The 20,986-nt window shown below is 42.2% G+C and overlaps 1 protein-coding gene across 2 annotated transcripts; it reads right to left on the bottom strand.

The window, feature by feature from the left end:
- Positions 1-950: 950 nt before the first annotated feature.
- Positions 951-12,086, bottom strand: TMEM184C (transmembrane protein 184C). 2 transcript variants are annotated; one of them, XM_074905908.1, is made up of 10 exons: positions 11,828-12,085; positions 10,280-10,410; positions 10,146-10,182; positions 7,988-8,193; positions 7,110-7,184; positions 6,123-6,216; positions 4,600-4,712; positions 3,843-3,942; positions 3,208-3,379; positions 951-2,760 (listed from the first exon to the last, which is right to left on the bottom strand). In XM_074905908.1, exons 1-10 carry the CDS (start codon positions 11,942-11,944, stop codon positions 2,471-2,473), a joined length of 1,335 nt encoding a protein of 444 aa, XP_074762009.1. In that variant the 5' UTR covers positions 11,945-12,085; the 3' UTR covers positions 951-2,470. The 2 variants fall into 2 exon arrangements, with proteins under 2 accessions (XP_074762009.1, XP_074762010.1); XM_074905909.1 differs by lacking the exon at positions 7,110-7,184 and having other exon boundaries at positions 11,828-12,086.
- Between the last annotated feature and the right edge of the window lie 8,900 nt (positions 12,087-20,986).

The raw sequence follows: 20,986 nt of genomic DNA, 5'->3' as shown, positions 1-20,986 counted from the left end.
GACAGTTAAGAGAGCAAAAAGAGTTAAAGCTTTACTTACTTAATGAGAGTTAAGGGATGAGAATAACCATTACTAAGTTTTCAAGCAGTGTGTTATATAAGGCAAGAGCAAGCTTTTAAAATTTCAGATTAAAATCTGGGAGAAGATTAGGCATAAAAACCATGCAGGAACAAATATGGTTAATGTAAAGATTAAGGATGATTTGCAAATAAACTTCTATATAAACTTGGGTTAGTTTTGTTGTTTTCAAAAGAGGGGGGAAGGTGTTAATAGAAGTCTTTCAGTATTTTGGAAATTCAGTAGCAATGGTATGATCCTGTAGGCTGCTGCAATGAAGAAGTAACTTTTCCTCCAGGAAAAAAAAAAGCAGGAATACTGTGCACATAGAATAGCTGAGTAACAATAAAATAACTTAGTTTTCCAGAAATGCTGTGAAAGAAGCAACCCAGACACTTCAGTAGCTGTTTTCCTATCAAAGTCTTCCCTCTCTGTGCCAGGCAGACACAACTTCAGGTATCAAAAAAGAAAAATTCTTCACAGGACATTTTTAAAAAGCTAAGAGCATGGTAGCTCCTTAGCTTCCAGCAGCTCCAATCCTTCAGTGTTATTTCAACCACTGCCCCTTTTTACCTGTATACATGCAGGAAATCAGATTAATTCTAATAATGACTGCAGTGGGCAGCAAAGTGAGCTTTTACAAGTTGTTTCCTTTTAAAACATGGCTTTTACATGGATAAAAACATATCTGGAATCAAGCATAAGTCACTACATTCTGATTCTTCATCAGCTCAAACAAGAATTCCCTTTTTAGTACAAGTCTTAAAATACTGACAGCACAAACTCTAGTACTGGTTATGCTTAGGATCCCCTTCTGTGAAGAAGATAGTTGTATTCACGGGTCATTCACACTCTTAAATTACTATAGCCATAAATCAGATTGAAAGAAGGTAAACAGTTTAAATAAAATCTTTAATTGCTTATTTACAACAAAGGCAATGACTTGGCAAATTGAAAATTATGATTTGCACTTTCCCACTAACTTCAGATACAGCAAGTACAGTCAACTATAAAATATGCAGCCTAGTGAGTAAGGCGCAATATTTACATCACACTAGTACTGCAAAAAAAAAAAAAAGCACTTAAGATGAATTTACTATGACAGCCAGAAGTCAAACATTTATCCTGTAAATGCTAAAAATGCTGGAAAAGAAACTTCAGATGTCACTTAAAAGGTCAGTGCTCCAGGGTTTTTTTGTTTTTGTCAGATTGCAAACATGCAAAAGTAGTAAAAATCTGGTAATGGGATAGAAACAATACCCCTCTGATTTTGTCAGTTTTTGCAAAGCAACATTTTGGTACAAGTGTACTACTTGGTCTGAAATCTAACGCTAGTACCTCCAGTATTAAACTGGATACTTAGTTTTACCTTAGCAAAGATCTTTTCTGGGGGGGGGAAGGAACAAAAAAACAACCATTATATTTGCATCCAGGCTACACTAGAAGCATAATACAATAACCACACACAAAGTTATGAATACAAATTACTACAGATACGTTGTCAAGCTTTAACAGCTTAAAAAAACCTTTAAGTGTTAAAGAATTGATTGCAGCCTAAAATAAAGAAATCAGGTTTGTTTTCTACTTCCTTTTTGACATCCTTTATTCCCCCCCATGTATTTTAAGGTCATAACCATTATTCTTATTTTAGAAGGACAGGAAAAAAGTAGTCAAGTGTAAGGTATTAATCCAAAACCTATCATCCTGGCTGTCTCTTCTGAATGTAAAAAACTTACAAATTATGAGCTACAAAGACAACAGATACATCAACCGTATGTTCTGGGCATGGAATTGTCTAGCGAGGCCTGTAGGGAATGCTTTCTTCATATGGATTCTTTACTGATGCTCTGTAATAATGATCTTAATGAAGGAGGTTTATTTAGCTAGGCAGGAAAGAGAAGATGGTGTCTGTACAGAAGTTATCATTTCACCCACACTCATTCCGACACTGGGGTGTGGAAGTTACCATCATTAAGAGGACAACCAACGTGAATACAAACAATTTTTGCTACTGCCCTTCTTAAATTACATTCTTGAAATTATTTTTTCCCTTGCTAGTAGTACTTACACTTCAGCTTTAGAAAAGCTTTTTTTTTTTTCCAATGTTTCTTTTGTATTAATAAAAGTCAGTGTAATTTTGACATGATGTGTAAGTGTTTAGCAGTTAAGGAGTTGATTCTTAGACATATGCAGAGATCTTTACAGTGTGCGTGTTTTCTATTCTGGGGTACTCACAGATACTCACATCCTTTATAGATTCAGAATTCAGATGTCAGGTACAGCCATATCCTCTTCCTGCCTGTGCAGCAGCTTTTCCACGCTCTTCAACTTTCACCACTAATAGTACACCTTAACGGAAGGTGTGCGGCAAGTATGTAACAGACTCCTTGACACATTCAAAGAAAAGGTGAGTCTAACTTCTATTCAAAGCTTTCTCTGATGAACTGTGCTCTAGTTCAGGTGACTCCTCAGCATCTCGAATAGCAGAAGTGTAAATACCATCAACTGCAGGGGCTGCCGTCGGTGTTGTGAGAGGTGTCACAGTGTGTCCAAACCCCTGATAATGACCCATGGGTGAAGATGGCATTGAAGAAGCATCAGAAATTGGGTCTTGAGTAGATGAAGACAGTAAACTCGTATGTTCGTTCTGTTCATGATCCTCAGCAAAAAACATTTTCCTTGGCTGGCCCAAAACTGTCCTTCCTAGAATTACGCCAAATGAAAATACTTTTTAATACTTTCAGCACTATACCAAGGTCTTCGAACACATCAACTCTAAAATAGGCATGAAATTAGAGTCTCTGACAGTTTTACATGGGCATTGTTAGCTTTAATAAATAAAAGGATGTCTTTCCATTTAAAAAACAACAACAAAAAAGAACCAAAAGGGACATCCCTTTCTTCCACTTAACACGCCTAAAACCTACCCTGAGATCCATCTATTTAAAAGAAAAATTAAGAACTAGACTCTAGATCAGTCAAGAGCACTGAAAACAGCAAAGTACCAGATAAACCATGAAATCCTGTAGGCATACAGCTGCCACTCATTGGGTCTGGAACATTCTCAAGGTACTGTAGAGATGGATAATAGTGTAAAATGAAGCTGGAAATGCCTGTGCCGTGAACAGATCATTCAAATCTGTTACTTACCAACATTTCGAACCTGTTCTGATATATCTGCCCTTATATCAGAAATATCCCACATTGCAAGAAAAGAGTCAAAGCATGACCCTTCTTCAGCCTCCTGAACATAAGGTTTATAGGAGAAACTGTAGTGATGCGCAATAGCAGCCAGGAACATCTCCACACAAATGATAAAATCCTGCAATGAGAGAGAGATTGACTTAATCAATCATAACTAGAGAAAAAACGGTTTCTTCTCCAACCAAAAGACTGCAAGTGCCTTGGGATACTGGCACCAGAGGCAGGGTATTCTTGGTAGGCTTCAGAGGGCCACGGGTACTCCACACATACTGGAATCAGTCCTTGCCTGATGGACTGACTTGCTGGAAGTGGAGATTCAACAAGAAGCAGCTCTACAATGAATTCTTGCAAGAAGAAATGCAAGGCTATCGAACAGAAGTATTTAACTGGGGCACATTCTTTCTGCCCAGCACATGGATATGTAAGCGTTGAGCATAAAACTCACTGGGGATGACTGGCTGAAACTTTCCCCAGACTATCCTAGCCTGTCTTAATTAGTGACTGTGACAACATCTGCTCAAGATCAGCTATGTCGTCTTACACGTAGCCATTCCTCCCCAGTAGTAATTAGCTGCTCCTACCTGTAGGCCTGTAGCCACAGCTTCCACACTTTGCCATTCCCAGGTGTGTTTCTCAGAAATAACACCGACTTTCACCAACAATGCAATGAGCACAGCTTGCCTATAAAGATTATTTTCCGTTATTGTAACAGTACCACCAAACAACCTGCAAGCAAATCTGGTAAACAAGGCCTGTTCGTATGTATGTACACTCAAAAAAAATTACTGTTTATAGATTTTAAGAGAAGGAAAAGAGACTTAAAAAGCGATGTCATTCATCTGTGGTCCTAAAGACCAACAGAGTACAGAACCAAAGAAGAGTTTGTTGTTCCAGTTACAGAACAAGTTGCTTCTCTCTCAAGGGCATCAGCACAGCCCACAGATTAACGTTCAGATAGTCAAATGCACTCACTCATGAGCAGCTAAGTGTGAGCAATGCTTAAACTGTAATTTATAGTAAATTCTGAAAAAGTGAAATATTTTTTAACTTTTATTTTAAAAAATAACCTTTTTTTTTTTGTTTTGAAATTGCTGCAATTGAAGACTCTAAAATAAATTATGTTCCTGAGAATCACCTTATAAAATAGCAAGTCTAAAAAATGATCTCAAGTGAATAAGACTGCTCTGTCCAACATACTAGCGCCCTTTTCCCCTCACAGCACTTCCTTAGGAATATGGGTAGATTTTTTGAGGCCTCTAACTTCAGTAACAAATCCAGCCTTTTTTCCTCTTTCGTGATCCACCCCAAGAGCAAGTAATGAGTAAATAATTAACTTACCAGAACGAAACAAAAACTACCATCTTCACACAAAGGAACTTGCCAACAGGTTGGATAGGGTTCAGTTCTTCACGTAGTACTTTATAAAACAGCACCAGACAATACATAGCAAACTAACAAGGAAAAGAAAACAAAGAAAAGCTTTCAAATCCTTGTTTGTTTTCTGAGGGAGTTGTTTTGCAGCATCGCTTCAGTTACAAAAAAACCCATAATTATCACAGTACGATAGAAACGTAAAAGATAACTATTTTAGAAAAGAGGCTCTGGATTTATGGAATCTTTGCCTTAATGTTTTAAAGCAGACTTTTTTTTGGCCTGAAATTGTATTTCTGAAATGTGTGGTATTGGCAGACGGAGACTGAGGTCATCTATCTACACAGTAAAGCAAAGCACAGGAAGGTCCCGTAAAATCTTCTCAATGCCAAGCGCATCTCTTGGGAAAACGGCATAAAAAAAAGCACGTTCTTTCAGGCTTCTGTTAAGAACACCTCAGATGTTGCCTCTATGCAATCTTCCTGCAAATCTTAACAAGTTTCCTAACAACAGCGAGCCACCAAACTAATGCTCAGCCAAACCTAAGCAACTGACCTCACCTCTGCATGCACATTCTCCAAGACTCTTCCCCTCGAGTTTCTTTAAGCGATGATGTCAACGAGGACATGCCGAAGTACATGCTGCTGCTGGGACTGTTGTCACAGCAGAAAGCAGGTACAGCTCCTTCCCTAACAGCCGCCCATGAGACACAGGGGTGGGAGCAGGAGGAGGACGGCCCTTTCCAGAGGAGATGTCGTGCTGTCCTGACTCCTGCTGCCGTCACCAAAAGGAGCAGCTTGGAGGCGAGAAGGCTACGCAGCAAGGAGCCAGAGCTGCCGCTCTGGGCAATAGCTCGTGTAATGTGCCTCGAGTGAAACAGAAAATGATTCCTCTGCATTCCCAGAAAGCCACTAAATCCAACCCCTAGCCTCCAAAATAAAACCTTCAAGTCCAGCGGTTGACATCTTGGCCCTGCCCTGCCATCACCTGCCAGCTGAACCAAGAGCAAGCGTTAGGCAGGCCAGAATCTCAGCGCTCCATGCGCCGTTGCCAGTTTTCCTATCAATATTGTTTCCACCAGCTTTGTGACATGGTATTTTTAACGCAGCCACTGCTGATTCTTTGCATGCTGGGAGGAAGCTACGGGGGCGAGTGAAGTCATCCCTTCTGCAGAGGGGAGAGTCTACAGCTCTAACGTGCCTGGGCCATGGTGTTTCACCCGTCAAACAGTCTGTGCTAGAGAGGTGGGACACTTCATTGCTTTATGGAGATTTGTAGTAAAGATAAGAAAAGTTTTAGATGATCTGTTTTCCTAGTATTTTACATATACAGTATTTAACAGATAGCAACTTTGATTTACAGTGGGAAATACTCTTCCCGTAAGAATTACCAGACATTAACACAATTACTGTCAATAGTTCACAGAGAATATTCACATGATACTAATACGATGACTTAAAAGAGCAGAAATATGTACTCTTGATACTCACTAGCTGTGACATGTTGTTTAGTATAACCAAGTAAGTCCAAGCATTGTTGAAGCTGAAGTTTCCTTCATCATACACTCCCACTAGTTCACAAATTCTGAAAAAATTTTTACAGTTAATGACCACGTAGTAAAAGCTCGCTTTCTTGAAGTGCTAAACCTGCTTTACATCGATCAACTGTTGGAATCCTAGAACTCTTCTGGTACTCAAATATGGGCATTGTGGGTTCTGCACAAGAATCAGTTGCCAACAGCACATTCGTATTGTGTTTTCCATAGAAGAAAGAGGGTTTGAATGCAGGCTTAATATAGCCCATCGCTGAAAGAATTCAACACTTAAACATCCTTTTTTTAAGCCATTTTGCTTTTAACTGTTAGAACACATACAGCCGATATAAAGATTTCTATGGATATTCTTGGCGAGTAGCAACTTCTTCCGCAGTCTCACAGAATTAACAGTAATGACCATTAATACAAAGTTAATGAAAATGAAGCTTTCAGCATCAACATCCATAACCACCAGCTATTCCTTCACAACAGCAGGTTGTATGATATGTATGAAGGTATACAGTCAGGCTCATCACATGCAGAGCTTAATGAAATTTTAAAAGTTACACAAAACCTGACTTTAAAAATACCCAATTGTTGAAGCCAGTGAGAAAAGGGAGAAGGAGGGAAAAAAAAGACTCTAAAGATTTAAGAGATCGTAAAAATGTCTTCCCACATAAACAGTACTTCACATTCTCTCCCACCACTTTCAGCAGCAAGCATTAGGTATTTATTATTTCAATTCTGCAAATAGCAATTTGCTATAGAGAAGTTGTAAAGAAATCAAAGATTGATTGAAATCGCCGGGACTCATTTAGTCTGTAAGACAACAAGTCTGCTTTCAGACTGCCTTGATTCAAGACAAAGGGTATGAAAATTCTTTTCAGTATAACTCAAAATTAGATCCTGAAGATCAATATTAATTATTTAGGAGCATACTTACAAAGCAATAATGGTAGTAAATGGTCTGACAACAGTGTACTGCAAAACCCCCAGTTTACATCTAAATAATAAAACTCTGCAAGAGAAACACAAAATTCATTGTACAAGAATTTAAAGACAATTCACTTATGGAAGTGTCCTGTTCTCAGTAGTTTCACTACACTAAATTTTTATTTCATGGTAATTTCAACTTCTGTTTCCAAGACTTCAGATGCTACAGTATATAGTGTGCACAAAAGACCTAGACTTTTTTAGATACGTAACAGGAAATTCTCAATGATTCTCTACTACTGGCCACGGAAAGCTTCTGGCTGGGCTAAACAAGGAGAATGCAATTTTCACTGAGCTTGAAGATGTTTAAGAATGACTTACATTCATAGTTTGTCCGTAACATTTTAAACAGCTTTATCAAAATCTCTTAAGAGAGACAGACTTATCAGATTAAGCATGCAGAAACAAACAGTGCAGGGGCTTATTCCCTCTCGTCCTTCACCTGTGGAAGTAAAAGCAATAGGCTGTCTGGTCTACCAGCGATTCTACACGAGGCTTTTTGGCAAATGTTACACGATAGCAAAGGAAGCAAATTCAAGGAAACCTTCTCCAGTGTTTTTTCAAAACCCAGGAAGTTTTCTTCAGCACCACCTGCGTCAATGCATGTTTGTAACTAAGCACCATTTATAGGACATTTTACAGCTAGAAAACATGTTCACAGCTGCTTTCACTAGGAGTTCATAGTTGATAAACAAGACGTGCGCAAACCATGAACTGACTCTGACAAGCAACAAGTTATACTATTAAACATGAAAAAAAAAAACAAAACAAAACACGTTTACATCTGATTACACAGCTTAAAATTTTAAGATGTCATCATATACTCACTCTCCCATAGCCCACGACGGACAACAACACAGAGGTGGCAGATGTCTCTGCTGATCTTTCGCTTCTATTATTAATACGAGGTTTGGATACCGGTTGGTTAGATAATTTGAAAGAAAAACCATAAAATTATAGATGACATAAGCTTCATAGCATTCTCGACATGTATCCACATATATTGCAATGTTGGGGTATTTCAAAGCTATCCACTGTAAGGAGAGAGGTAAACAAGAGGTTACAGGCAAGAAGGACAAAAGTAATTCCAATGACAACACTGGCTGGCTAGTTCAGCAGGCAGTACTTCATTAGAGAGCAGGCACTAATTAAACTGGGCTCGAAGCATTTGGCTAACAGGAGCGCGATGCTACAGCTAGAAAATAACGTCCTGTAAAAATACAAGTAGAATTTCAGATTGCATCTCTGCTGCTTCAAACCGAAGCGTGCTTAAAGCACGGCACAAGAAATGCTCCGTGTCTCTGAGCACACAATTCAGCCTTCCATTTAAATGTAACTGAGGAGATGGTTCCCTGCACATAACCTACTCCTCTTAGGAGGAGACAAGACAGAACGGTTTCCTGGAATTCACATATTCATTGTCAAGATGAGTTTGAGAACTAAGTTTTTAGTCCCTCAGTATAAAGTCAGTTGCTTTGGGGATCTGCTGTGTAAATGTGTGTTCTGGCATGTTTGTAAGATACAGAAGGAAGCAGCAGATTAGCCTTAAAGTGGTAATCATCCCTCTAAACTAGAATTTCAGACAGAAAAGTGATATTTTATTTTTTTTTTGCAAAACTGGGATTATGGATCAGCTGTCCGAGCTTTCAATTTTTATTTCTGAGTATCACACTGCTGTTGCACTGTCCAGTGCAACCTGTTTTACAGGACTTTTTTTGGGGTTGGATTTTTTTGGGGGAGAGATGGAGTTTCAACCTTAGAGGCAGGTCTTTTAAGTTTACTTTGTTTTCTTAGGTTGTAGTAGAACAAATGTGCTTTCTCTGACATTCTTATTAGAACTACAGGAAAATGCTTCACATCCTCATCACAGTTAACAAAGAGATATAGATGCTGCAACAGCTGTGTGGAAGATGTACTACTGCAGCTAGTAAACTGAAAATACAGTTTTTGAATCTGAGGATTTTCAGCACAGATTAAGCACTCTTAGGAGGATACCATATATTGAGCAAAGGCCATAAGATCCAGGAGTCTGGGTAAAGAATTCAGCATGTCAGCAATGTCCCTGAATGCCTGGCTAGAGCTTGCTTAATTAGTGAGCAATTTTCTTCCAAAGCAAAATTCTGTACTTGAAATTGAAATATCAACCTGAGGTAGTTGATATTCCCCATAGGAAAGAGACAATGTTTTCTTCCCCATTCTCCTTCACTCTGAGATACTCTAAAATCCCAGTCTTAAAAAAAAAAACAAACCAAACACCAACCCAAAACCAAACCAAACATACGTAAGGGTGACACTTCATAAACACTCAGGAGATGGGAGGAAAAAAAAAAAAAAAAAAAAATCAAAGGAAAAGTTCCTCAAAAGCTGTCTTTTACAGGGGAAACAAGTAATTGCAGTGTCAGGAGGTGATGACAACATGTAAACACACATCCTGTACAGTCCACAGATTTAGAATGTTGCTTAGCTCTGGCTGAAATAATCTCCACAGGTAATGTATTTACATAAACCATACCTGGTATGGCAAATAGATTCTATCACATAAAAGTATTCAGAAGTGGATTTTTTGTGGGATCTTACCCTTTGCCCCCTGAAGCACAAAGCAAGAATTTTAGCACAAAGCATAACTCGGGACAGAAAGGTAAGGCACTAAATTTTGAGACAGCACTTTGATCAGTCTGGTTTCCAGTTCAGCTCTCACTGAAGATGGAAGGACCAGAAGCAGGCTCTTGTCGTACCCCTTTCCACATCTGTCATAAAGGATACTCAAGGACCGAGGTTAAGAAGGGTTAGCAAAAGTGATCCCACAAGAAGAATGCAACATCACTAGAACTATGCTTCTGTCATGCTCCATGAATAGGAATGCCCAGAAGTTTCTAGGACTACAACTCTCCATGCAGCACAGTTTCTGCTCACTGTGACAGTGTTTTCCCTCACTCCCACAGCAAACAGAATTTTATTGAGCTGTTAACAGGAAGAGAACACTTACACTGTCTAAACTGTAAATCGGCACCATCCATAGAATCCTGTTACAATAACAAAAGAACATTTAATATTACTAGAAGTATTTGTAGTCTGAGTTAAATTCAACATTCGTAGCACAGGTAAAATACAAAATGTTACCTTATTATTGGTTTCTGTAACTCAGGTTGTGTATAATGGACTAAGTGTTGTAGTATTCCCCAGAGAGATATTGGTATAGTCATTAGCAGAAATATCCCAGCAATAAACCATGCCTTGGTATGAATTCCAACCTTCCAGAGAAAAAGAAGAATGCAAGATCAAAGTTTCAGTACTCATACTTTAAAGCTGAACCAGTATAGCAAGAAAAATAATTTCTTTTTTTTTCCCCCACTGTGAATTAAGTTTGAAGATGGACATTAAGTACATATCCCAGTATTTAGTTTTTCTAACTCTTCCCTTTCAAATACACAAAATCCTAAAGTCTCCCTTGCAATCTGTTGACGTGGCTTAGAGTAAAACTTAAAAACTCCAAAGAAAAATATGAGAAATCCTGCAGGACCGAACAAAACCATCGCCAATAAACACAAGTGTCCTACAAAAGCACAGTAATGTTCCGTACTTAATTTGCTGAAAGTCACAATGGATGCCTTGCTTTAGGTATGGAACTTGTCTTAGTTCAGTGCTACGTTATAACGTTTCTGGAAGCTTGTGGATTTAAGGTATTTTTAGCTTTAAAATCGAGTTCCAACTAGTTTCATTTAGCCGCTCATATATACATGCATATCTATTTCAATGTAACATCTGCTAAAACACAGGGCTACGATTTTAAACCAAAGCTCTCTGAAAAACTACTATATTAATAGTCCTGAGTACCAAAACCTGAGAAACAGTGTAAGATTTCTCTGGGGTTTTCTTTGAGAACTGCTTCTCTGATCCTCTACTGTACATCAACATCCCACATCCTCCGTTGCCTTCCAGTTCAAAAATTGCTTCCGAGTAGTTTGTCTATCAGTATCAGATTGAGTGATTTTGACGTTTCGGATACCGCTTTGATTTAAATATCCATTGGGCTGAACATACAAAAGCATCAGAACAGGGTTTTCAAAATTGGAAATTTAAAATACACTCAAACCAGATTTTACTGGCATTAACCAGTGGTAAAAGCCTGTATGAAATGCAACCTGTATTTTTAGGTTAAAATTTTACTTCTTGCTGGAAAAGTAATGTTGCCACGTGTAACTGCTAGGCTGCTGTTATGACATACTACGGTACCACCGGCCTGAAAGAGAAGCTTCTCTACTACCTCAACTCTCCCTGGCAGGCAGGATTACCTGAAATACCAGGTCACGAACGCCAGTATTTCTACTGAGCGTGAAAAGCCGTGGGCAGGGCAGCGGCAGAGCTCCGGCCCTGCTTCTACAGAGCCTGACTGCAGCTTCTTCAGCTCCGCATCAACCGCTTGAACGCTAATTATTGCTGAACCGGAAGGAGAAGGAAATCCTGCCCGGTTCCACCTCGCATCGTTCGGGCGTTACCGGCGCCGCGGCCGCGCACAGCACCGCGGCGGCACTTCTCCGGCTGTTCTCTGCCTCCCGGGCTCTCGCCCCGGGGCCCAGGGGTGCTGCCGGCCGCCCCAGGGCAGGGAAGCCGCCCCGCCGCGGCCGTGCGGGTGGGACCGGGCGCCCCCCGCGGCGCTCCGTCCCTCACCTCCAGCTTCTGCAGCTCCCAAACGCAGAGCGGCACCACCACCAGCAGCCCCACGATGTACAGCAGCACCACCAGCGGCCGGATCCACCGCCGCCAGTTCCCGCAGGTGCACGGCATGGCCGCGGACACACCGGCACCCCCTCCCCACACACACACACACCCGCCGAACCCCCCCCCCCCGGGGCCCGCGGCGCCTCAGCGCGCCGGCACCGGACGCGGCAGCTCCCTCGGGGCGCGCATCACCGGCGGAGCCGCCCGCGCCGCGCCTCGGCCCGCCCTCACGGTGCCGCGGGGCGCCCGGCCCGGCCCCGCCCCCGCCGCACTTCCGCCTGCGAGCGCTTCCGGCCGCCCCGCCCCAACCCCCGCCACCATTGGCTTCTCCTCCTGCCGATCGCGGGTGCCCGCCCGCCGCGCGCCGCCCGGCAGTGGTCTGGCCCGCGCGGGGGGAGCGGTCCCTGTGCGGGCGGGAGCGCGCCGCGGGCCCACAGAGCCGGCCGGGCGGGAAAGCCCTTGGAGCTCCTCCAGCCCCGCCGTGACCCTCCCCTGACCGCTCCCAGCTCCCCCAGGTCCCTCAGCGCTGGCTCAGCCCGACTCTTCAACCCCTCCAGGGATCCCGGGGACTCCCCCCTGCCCTGGGCAGCCCATTCCAACGCCCAACAGCCCCTTCTGCACAGAAATCCTTCCTCAGAGCCAGCCTGACCCTGCCCTGGGCAGCTTGAGGCCATTCCCTCGGGGCCTGGCGCTGGGGCCTTGGCTCCAGAGACTCATCCCCCCTCTCTGCCCCCTCCTGGCAGGGAGTTGCAGAGGGCCAGGAGGTCTCCCCTCAGCCTCCTCTGCTCCAGACTGAACCCCCCCAGTTCCCCCAGCCGCTCCCCAGCAGACCTGTGCTCCAGACCCTGCCCCAGCTCCGTTGCCCTTCTCTGGCCACGCTCGAGTCATTCAATGGCCTTTTTGGGGTGAGGGGCCCAAACCCGAGCCCCCTCCCCGAGGTGCCCACCGTTGGTTGTGTGGCCGGTGCACTTCCAGCGGGACGCGCTGAGTCCAGCCTTTCTGACAGCAGAGCTGAAGGCACAGGCACCAGGGAACAGTTCTTCCGATTTGAGCTGAAATACTCCATTTTTTCATGTATTGCCAAATCAGTATTAAGATGCCTGTTCCATTCACCTGTGTTGTTTGTACTGAAACAAAGACAGTAAACAGTAAAGTTTTTTCCTGTTCAGCAGGAATTCTTTATTGGCAGCGCTGGGGTCGCCCTGGGGATTCTCCACCATAAGGGCTCCCAAGAATTAGCAAGGGACACCGGTTTACACACACGCAAATTGTACATAGTCATTAGATTTCCTGGAGAGGGGTGTCTTACGGTAATGAGTTCCTAGAATTCATTTACACGGTCCGAGCATGTGTAGTTAAAATAGGGTGAGGGTCTTCAGTGGTCGGGGGAAGAAGTAAGCAGTCTTCCTCACAGTGTTTGATAGTTGACCTTCTTTCCAGAGCTGTGCAGTGAAGTCCAGACGCCCCCTCCCTATATCAGCGGAATCATCCTCCCTATAACAGGGTCTCTGTGTCCCTGTGTTCAAGCCCCTCCTTTGTTAGTTTTCCCATTCTAGGAGTAGTCTGAGCGTCCGCTGAAGGCCTTGAGTCTGCTATCAGTGATTTACGTAGGGAGCCTCACGAGCGTTCCAGTCTTACCTAAACAAAGGGACCTAAGGAAACAGTTGAGGAGTCAGGAGTTCTTGAAACAAATGAAGCAAAACACAAGCAAATCTTTGAAACAAACGAAGCAAAGCACAAGCAAAGCTTTCGTACATCACAGTTTAGTCTTCATAATTGTCAGAAATTCGTTTGTTTGAGCCCTTTCATTCCCTTTCAGTACCTAACCCATTCTTGGCAAGATGGCACAAGAAGCAGGTCGATTAGAAGCTAACAAGCTCAGTCATACTGAATAATAAAAACAAGTATGTAAATATAAATACTTTTCCCAAACATGTAAGGGACACAAACCCAAATGTTTCCGACATTTCCAGAAAAGTAGACAACACAAATGCGTGAGTACTAGAAATAAATATCACAGAATCATTCAGGTTGGAAAAGCCCCTCGGGATCACCGAGTCCAACCCTCAGCCCCACTCTACAAAGTTCTCCCCTACCCCACATCGCCCACAGCTCATCCCAACGGCCCTTAAATATGATGGTAATTTATGTGTAATTAATATATCCAAAATGACAGATAACATTTTACGTCATTAATGAATAAACACAACATATTTTTTTTAAAGTTCAGAAATTTTTTTTTAATTCCCCTTGTACTTTGGTTCATTGAAGGCCAAGCACTGGCTTGGTTCCTTGTTTTTATTTACTTCCCTAAGAATATCAAGCTGAGAGCTGGCTTCTTAATGATGTTTTTGATACAAGTTCCTGCATCGTTTGTGGGTCTCGTAGGGTTTGTTCAGCTCCTACTGCCCTAAAAAACCCTCAGGGAGAACTTAAAACACTTCACAAATTTAAAATAATTGTTTTGAGCTTATCCAGTCTTTTTCTGTCTCATAGCGTTTTGTGTGCTTGCCTAAGGTTCCAAAGTAGGCAGCTTTGCCAGAACAAGTCTGGTCTCTTTATAGTTAGATTTCTTAGAAAGCAAAAGTTTAACGCAGTTGTGTCATATGGCTACTGGCCTGACCTCCTCCTCTACTGAAATGGAATCTTTTTGGCTAGTTTCAGCCAAATCTGAGTCAAGGGTCAAAGCCCCAAACTCCAAAATACTTTCCTTTAAGTTTTGTGAAGGCTATTAAAGGGGAAACAACCAAACTAATGCTTACCTCTACCCTCCTGAAGGGAAAATGAGAGGGGAACCTTACTTTGCCCATACTGCTTATCACAAACATACTCACTGACCAGTCACTGTAGATTAGATTCATTTTAATATTTCGTTAGAATAACGTTGGACTAGAAAACCTAATGAATCTTTTCAACCCTGCTGTCTTTGATTTCCTGTGATGCTCTACGGGGTTGATACACTAGTCTGAATCTATGAAAGAAAGGTAGGAAGGTTCTTAATCTGGATATCCTTCCCTAGTGGCAGTTCTCATGTGGAAGCCATATCGTAAATATGTAAGGAAATATAAATCCCCCCAAAAGGTTAAAGGAATGCATTTCTGCAAGTAGATTGTTTTGAAGACTTTCAGAAAGTTCTTCTACAAAACAAATTAAAAGGAGATTTTTTTATTTTTTTTTTTGCCATAAATCTGAGGCTTTCAGGTATTCTAACAGTTTAGAAGGAAAGCAGGTTTTCCACTAATTCAGGTCAAAATATGTGAGCAAGTAATGCTCAAACAACTTTGGAAAATACCAGCACTATACTAGAATACGTAAATAAAAGTATCTTTCATAGGAGAGATGAAATAATCATTCTGTTCTACCTAGCATTGGTAAGGGCTTAACTGGAAGACTGTGCATGGTGTTCAAAAGACAAAAAGGAAAGATGTGTCTGCTGAGAAGCAACTAGAATGATCAGAACTTAAAAATGCGGACACTTCTGGACTACAACTAAAATAACTGTCTTTAGAGAAGACTTAAAGGAAACATGATAAAAGTGTAAATATTTGCTACAAAGACTAGAATTCTGTTATTTCTGATGTAGATAGTGCAAGTGTGCTGAAACTGCGGCAAGAGGAATTGTGTGTACATAAGCACTAAAACAGATTAGTTTTAGTGAGCTCCACTTACTGGAAATGTCCCAGAAATTATTCTGGGTTTTGATCAGAAGAGGAACCGTTCTGATCTGTGAGGTTCTAGCCTTTTGTTAGGAAATCTCCTTTTTCACTGTCTTTTAAGAGAACTGGGGGCATGTTCTGTCTTTCTTTTGCCAAGCTTCCATTGTCAAGAACCAATTCTGCTTCTAAAATAACTTCACAGACCAAAATGCTTTTATAACAGAAATGAATGAGTTAATAACAATATGGCCCTCCAATTGGGGCAATTCTTGAGAGCTGATAGATGCAAATATTCTTGTTCCTTCGTTGTGTGTCAGTAACACAGGAAACAACTGTATGAAATCTTATCCTCACACACAAACTCGTGTTCATTTGTTTATAATTTTTCAAAGTATTGTGCAGTAAAAAAGTTGTAATGACAAGGGATCGCTTTCCCGAGCATTGCGTGGGTTGTCAGTGAACTAGCACCGCTGCGTGGGACTAATTCTGTCTCCAGAACACACACAAGCTTCCTTGTTTTCAGCAAGAGGCTACATGTGAAATATTGCTAAAAACCAAACTGACAGAGTTCATCTTCACTATTTAAGGCTTCTAATATTAGAGAAAAGAGTAACAAACCTACTCCCCAGAACTTGGAGATAACAGCTCTATTAGCATTCTTCTTTCTCCACTGCTGGAAAGACTGATGCGAATTACTGCTGATGTCAATCATTATGTACATTCTGCTCTCATGGATTCCAAATTTATTTAAAAGGGAGTTATGTCAAAACATAATAAACTGGGATTATTCCTTAGTATGTGGAAACCTATAAATAATTTACTAAATTAGAATGGCAAATAGACTATTTTATAATTGTGGTTTGAAAACTGTGGTATGTATTATTCATTAATTATATTTTTATGTATATGCTGTTAGTTCCACACATTTCCTCATTTTTCCTTCTTCGTACTATGCAAGTGCAGACTCTTAGCGATAACTGTCCGTCTTGCCTGATCAGAACTTCACTGTGGGGTGGAGTTAGGATTGAACTCAAATTTTCATACAGAGAAAATCAGATTTCCCCTCTCCTATTACTGTCAGCTCTTTGAGGTGCAGATCCAAGAGCGTGCAGCTGATTCGTTCATACACCATCCACTCTGGTGCTTAGTCACACTGGCATGCTTTCTAGTGCATTTTTATTTAATTTTATTAACACTTAATGAGAATCAAAACCTCAGTTTAATTTATTTTCTTCTTTACCTCATCAGTTTTCTGTCAGAGGGCTGTTATCGGTTCTAAGATACTGGTCTTTGTTGCAGAAATGCTGCCATCACATTCCGATTACTTCCTTGTTTCCTCTGTGGATGATCATTGAAGGGAACGGCTGTTGTTTGGATCCAGAAGCATCTGTAACCAGCAGTTTGGGTTTCTTTCTTTTCATGATTCTTCAGATTTTTGCACATCAGCTAGCTGAGGACTTGTCAGCTACCTACTATCACTAGGCTGTTTGGCATTTTAAAACATGAACTCCTGTTGCAGTGAATGGAGTTAATGGACAAAGCACTGATTGAGTTTTATTCATTTATTTTATGTATGATGCCTCGAAATGTATTAAGCAATGTAACAGCAGGGGCTGTTGAAGTGCTGGGGTTTCAACCCCAAGCCCCAAGTTAAGGCTGACATGTGGGTGATTCCCACAGCCCTTCCCAAGGGGGGTGAGTTTCCCTTTAGGCTTCCCTCCAGGGTGGGGCGGCCTGGCAGACAGAGCCATGGGGTAAAGGAGCCCCAGGGGTCCCGCATGAAGTAACCAAGGGTCAGGTGTCCCACGTAGGGAGAACAGCTGGGACCCCTGGCAGGAGGGGCAGTGTCTGTGTGTGAGGGGGATGCCCTGTGCAGAGTTCCCTGCTGGGGAAGGACCTCCCGCCTCCCTGGGACTGGGCTCCACTCAGCTCTGGCTTTGGTAAACGCGGGCTGTGCAGAGATTCAGTGTGTGGCTTCCTTGGTCTGATGTGTTTGGCTGGTTGGCTCGGTTGTCTCCCGTCCCTTCTATGGGAGACTGCATGTCACCCTTTATCCCACCCACTGTTGGTCGTGTGGTGTCGTTGTTGGGGTCAGTGGGATTGATGTCCATTATGTATAACCTGACTGACTTGTTTGTGCCCCCAGCGCTCACCCATGTGCTGACCCTTCTGTATCAAATGCAATTTGGTTATTGGTTCATCTTTATGCTGGCTGTGTCCTTTATGCTGGGCCTGATAACTGGCAGAACAGCTGTGTAAAAGGAAGTAGAGAACATGGAATAATCAAGTGTAACCCTCATACACAGCTCCTCAGAAGGGCACATCTATCATTCCTGTGAAAGACTTGAATGGATGTGTGCCAAATGCTCCGAAATGCAGCAAGATTATTATGAAGTCTTCTTGCCACTTGGTTCTCAACAGAAGGATCTTCCTGTAGAATTCCCTAATACAAAAACCTTTCCAAAATTTTATAAGCTATGACTTGCAGTAAAAAACAAACAACACGTAGATTCAGTTTTAACTGAGCCAGTATACTGCTTTGCTAAAAGTCCCTACTCCAGGTACAGGGCCAATGAAAATCCACAGAGTTTGGGGATGTTTTCTGTGACAAAGAGGACTGTTTGTTAAGGAAGCACTTATTTAACATGAGAGTGACTGAGCACTGGAACAGGTTGCCCAGGGAGGCTGTTGAGATAATCAGGACCTAAATGGACATGGTCCCAGGCAACCAGCTCTAGGTGACCCTGCTCGAGCAGGAGGGTTGGGCAGGATGACCTCTACAGGTCCCTTCCAGCCTCAACCATTCTGATTACTGCATCCATAGCCATAAAAGCTATGCCAGAATAATGTGGTGGCGTAATACGGTGGAAAAGATGCTGCTCAGCACCTACAACAAAATTTTTTCAATTCTGACAAAGATCATACAAACAAATCACTCCCATAACCCATCACCTGTGAAGAAAACTGTCATCTGACCATGACCAGAGGTCCCTTCAACCACAATTTTTTTCATTAAACATAAAAATATATGAATTTAAAGAAAATAGCATTACCTGCAAGTCACCCTTTCTCCTTTACCTGTTATGTGTCTTTCTGTTCAGAAGTTAGCAGATTTTTAGTGAGAACTCCCTTTGTTAATGTTGCAGTTTTGTTTACCCCAAAGATTCCTGAACTCTGGTATGTTAGGTTATTCCAGAAAATGTTCTGGCCTGGTAGAGCAGCAGGCAGTCCTGTGGCTGAGGCTGTACCTGCTGTTATGGCCAGTGTCAAAGCTCGTTCAGAAAACATCCGTGAACTGTGACCAAAAAGACTCTGTCATCTCTTACCTTGCAGCTACAGCTTTAAAACACAATATACATACCCGTCTGGGATTGTTAACAGTTTTGACTGCTGGAACCCCTCTCTTCTTTCATTCCATTTCTTAGGAGAGAGGATGTGGGACCTGATTATGTTCCTCAGCATTATAGGGAAGAATGGACTCGCCTCAAGGGGGGGCACAGGGACTATTTTTCCAAGTTTTCATCTCAGCCAAACTAAGACATTAACGTTGCCAGTAACACAGCGAGCGTGAGTCAGGCAGCAGAAGACCGTGAAGCTAAATTAAAAACCGGGGATCATTTTAACTGAGTTCTGATCTTCAAGCCATTGGAAAACTTGTATATTAGTAGCAGAAAGCGTGCTTCTCCCACATATAATACAGTTCTAAACATTTTAACTGTGAACAAAATACCTCATTGGAGGGACAGATCAACGGGTTTGTGCTCCTCGCCCTGCCCCAGAAGGGATGCATTTTGGTAAGATTCGGGCCCTTTCTGCCTGAAACCAGAGTGTAGACACTACTAGTAGCATTTCATCCCTCCACCTGAATGGTTTGGGACATGAGCTTGCTAACAACTGCAGCAATGCCTGGGAAAGTGTTGCTAAAAGTGCAACTGCTCACAGCTCCTTCTGTGGATGTTCAGATAATAAATGCAGGAACTGAGCTGGCCTGGTTTTAGATAGATTTCTTCTGTTTTCTTGTGTTCCCTGAAGTGTGATATTTTAAAAGCACAGTCTCGTAAGGCTGAGGAGAGGACGGAGTCAGCCCAAGCCTCTGACAGCAGAGCTCTGACTTCTCCTCCTGGTGGGGATGTAGCTCTGCCTAGAGCACTGTCACCTCTTTCACTTCGGGGCAGTTCTCTCTTCTACTGCTTTTGCAGAAGAGGGCTTCAGCCTGTAACCTCTGGAGACTGCAGTGGGGCACAAAACTCAGGAGAGTATTTAACAATTTGTTAAATCCCTAGGGGAAAAAAAAAAACAACACCATTTGGCGATCACAGCCAAGATATCTTTTTACTGAGGTGTTTATTTTCAAAAATTTTTACAAGTGTTTTTGAACTTGCAATGTAGAATCTGCAAATCGTTTTAAATGGTTGGGAGTACTTGTTTGCTAGTTCGGGATTAATAAAATGATAGCTTGCCTTGCTGCCTGTAGCTGATGCCTGCAAGCGGTTGGTGCTAATTGCTGTAAGGGGCCCCAGACAAGAATGCACCCAAGGACAGAATTTTTGCCACTGTGATGGGCACATCCTGGGGAGGGCAGAGAAACCATCAGACATCTGTGGGAGCCAAAGATGAGAAAGCTGAGAGAAACTTTACAAAGCCATAAGCCAAGACGAGGATATATATGGAAAAAACCTGAGTTTATGGAAAGGACACTAAGATACACCTCTTCAACCACCACTAGGGACCATCACAGAGCACTGAGACCCCCATGGACGCCCCCCAGAGATCCTTCCCTAAATTGTAGTAGGCTCACGCAACGCGTTAACATATGCATTAGATCCTCTGGAAATAGGTGTATACTTCTCAAAAATTACATGAATATTAATTCATTTTAGTGTATATAAGAAGTGTGCTTTTGTCTTTCAGCGTGTGTGTTAGGTGGAGTGATCCCCCATGCGTCCAGCACTGCAATACAGACTGCCTGCCTTCTAAAACTTCAAACTAAGTCTCAGGGGGTTCTTTTGAGACTGAATTTACAGTAATAGCCTCTTCTTACTCACTATCCCTTTTGTAACCACTCATCAGCTGAAGGCTATAAGCGTTTTGTTTTTGGTTTTTTTTTTTCATTTTTACATTTGAGACTCAATGCTGGAGGAACCCAGAGGCGTGATGACAGGAAGGGACCCCTGTGATTTTTTTCTTGGGGTAACCTGGACTCACAGAACAGTAAAGGCTGATAGATAATACTTACAGGCTATATTCAGTGAACGCAGTAAGACAAAGGTGATCACATTGGCCTGTTGAATCTGGTCAACAGGTACAAATGGCCCCACCATGACTGGGCACAAAGCTTGGAAGAGCATTTTAGGTACAGGACTGGGCTTTTGGTTGTTACTCTGGTTTTGTGATTGTAAGTGAATGTGTGTGTGTGTGCGGCTACAAATGCACAGACATGAATTACACTTCA

The sequence above is a fragment of the Athene noctua genome, chromosome 4, assembly GCF_965140245.1.
Source record: "Athene noctua chromosome 4, bAthNoc1.hap1.1, whole genome shotgun sequence".
Classification (NCBI taxonomy): Eukaryota; Metazoa; Chordata; class Aves; order Strigiformes; family Strigidae; genus Athene; species Athene noctua.
This window is presented reverse-complemented; position numbering and strand designations above follow the sequence as displayed.

What these genes read in the sequence shown, in the direction of transcription:
- TMEM184C (XM_074905908.1), bottom strand. Translation starts at nt 11,944, where the DNA reads ATGCCGTGCACCTGCGGGAACTGGCGGCGGTGGATCCGGCCGCTGGTG. An exon ending in CGATTTACAGTTTAGACAGT is followed by an intron (nt 8,194 to 10,145) that starts GTAAGTGTTCTC and finishes CTCTCCTTACAG; the next exon opens with TGGATAGCTTTGAAATACCC. An exon ending in AGAACAGGTTCGAAATGTTG is followed by an intron (nt 2,761 to 3,207) that starts GTAAGTAACAGA and finishes GCGTAATTCTAG; the next exon opens with GAAGGACAGTTTTGGGCCAG.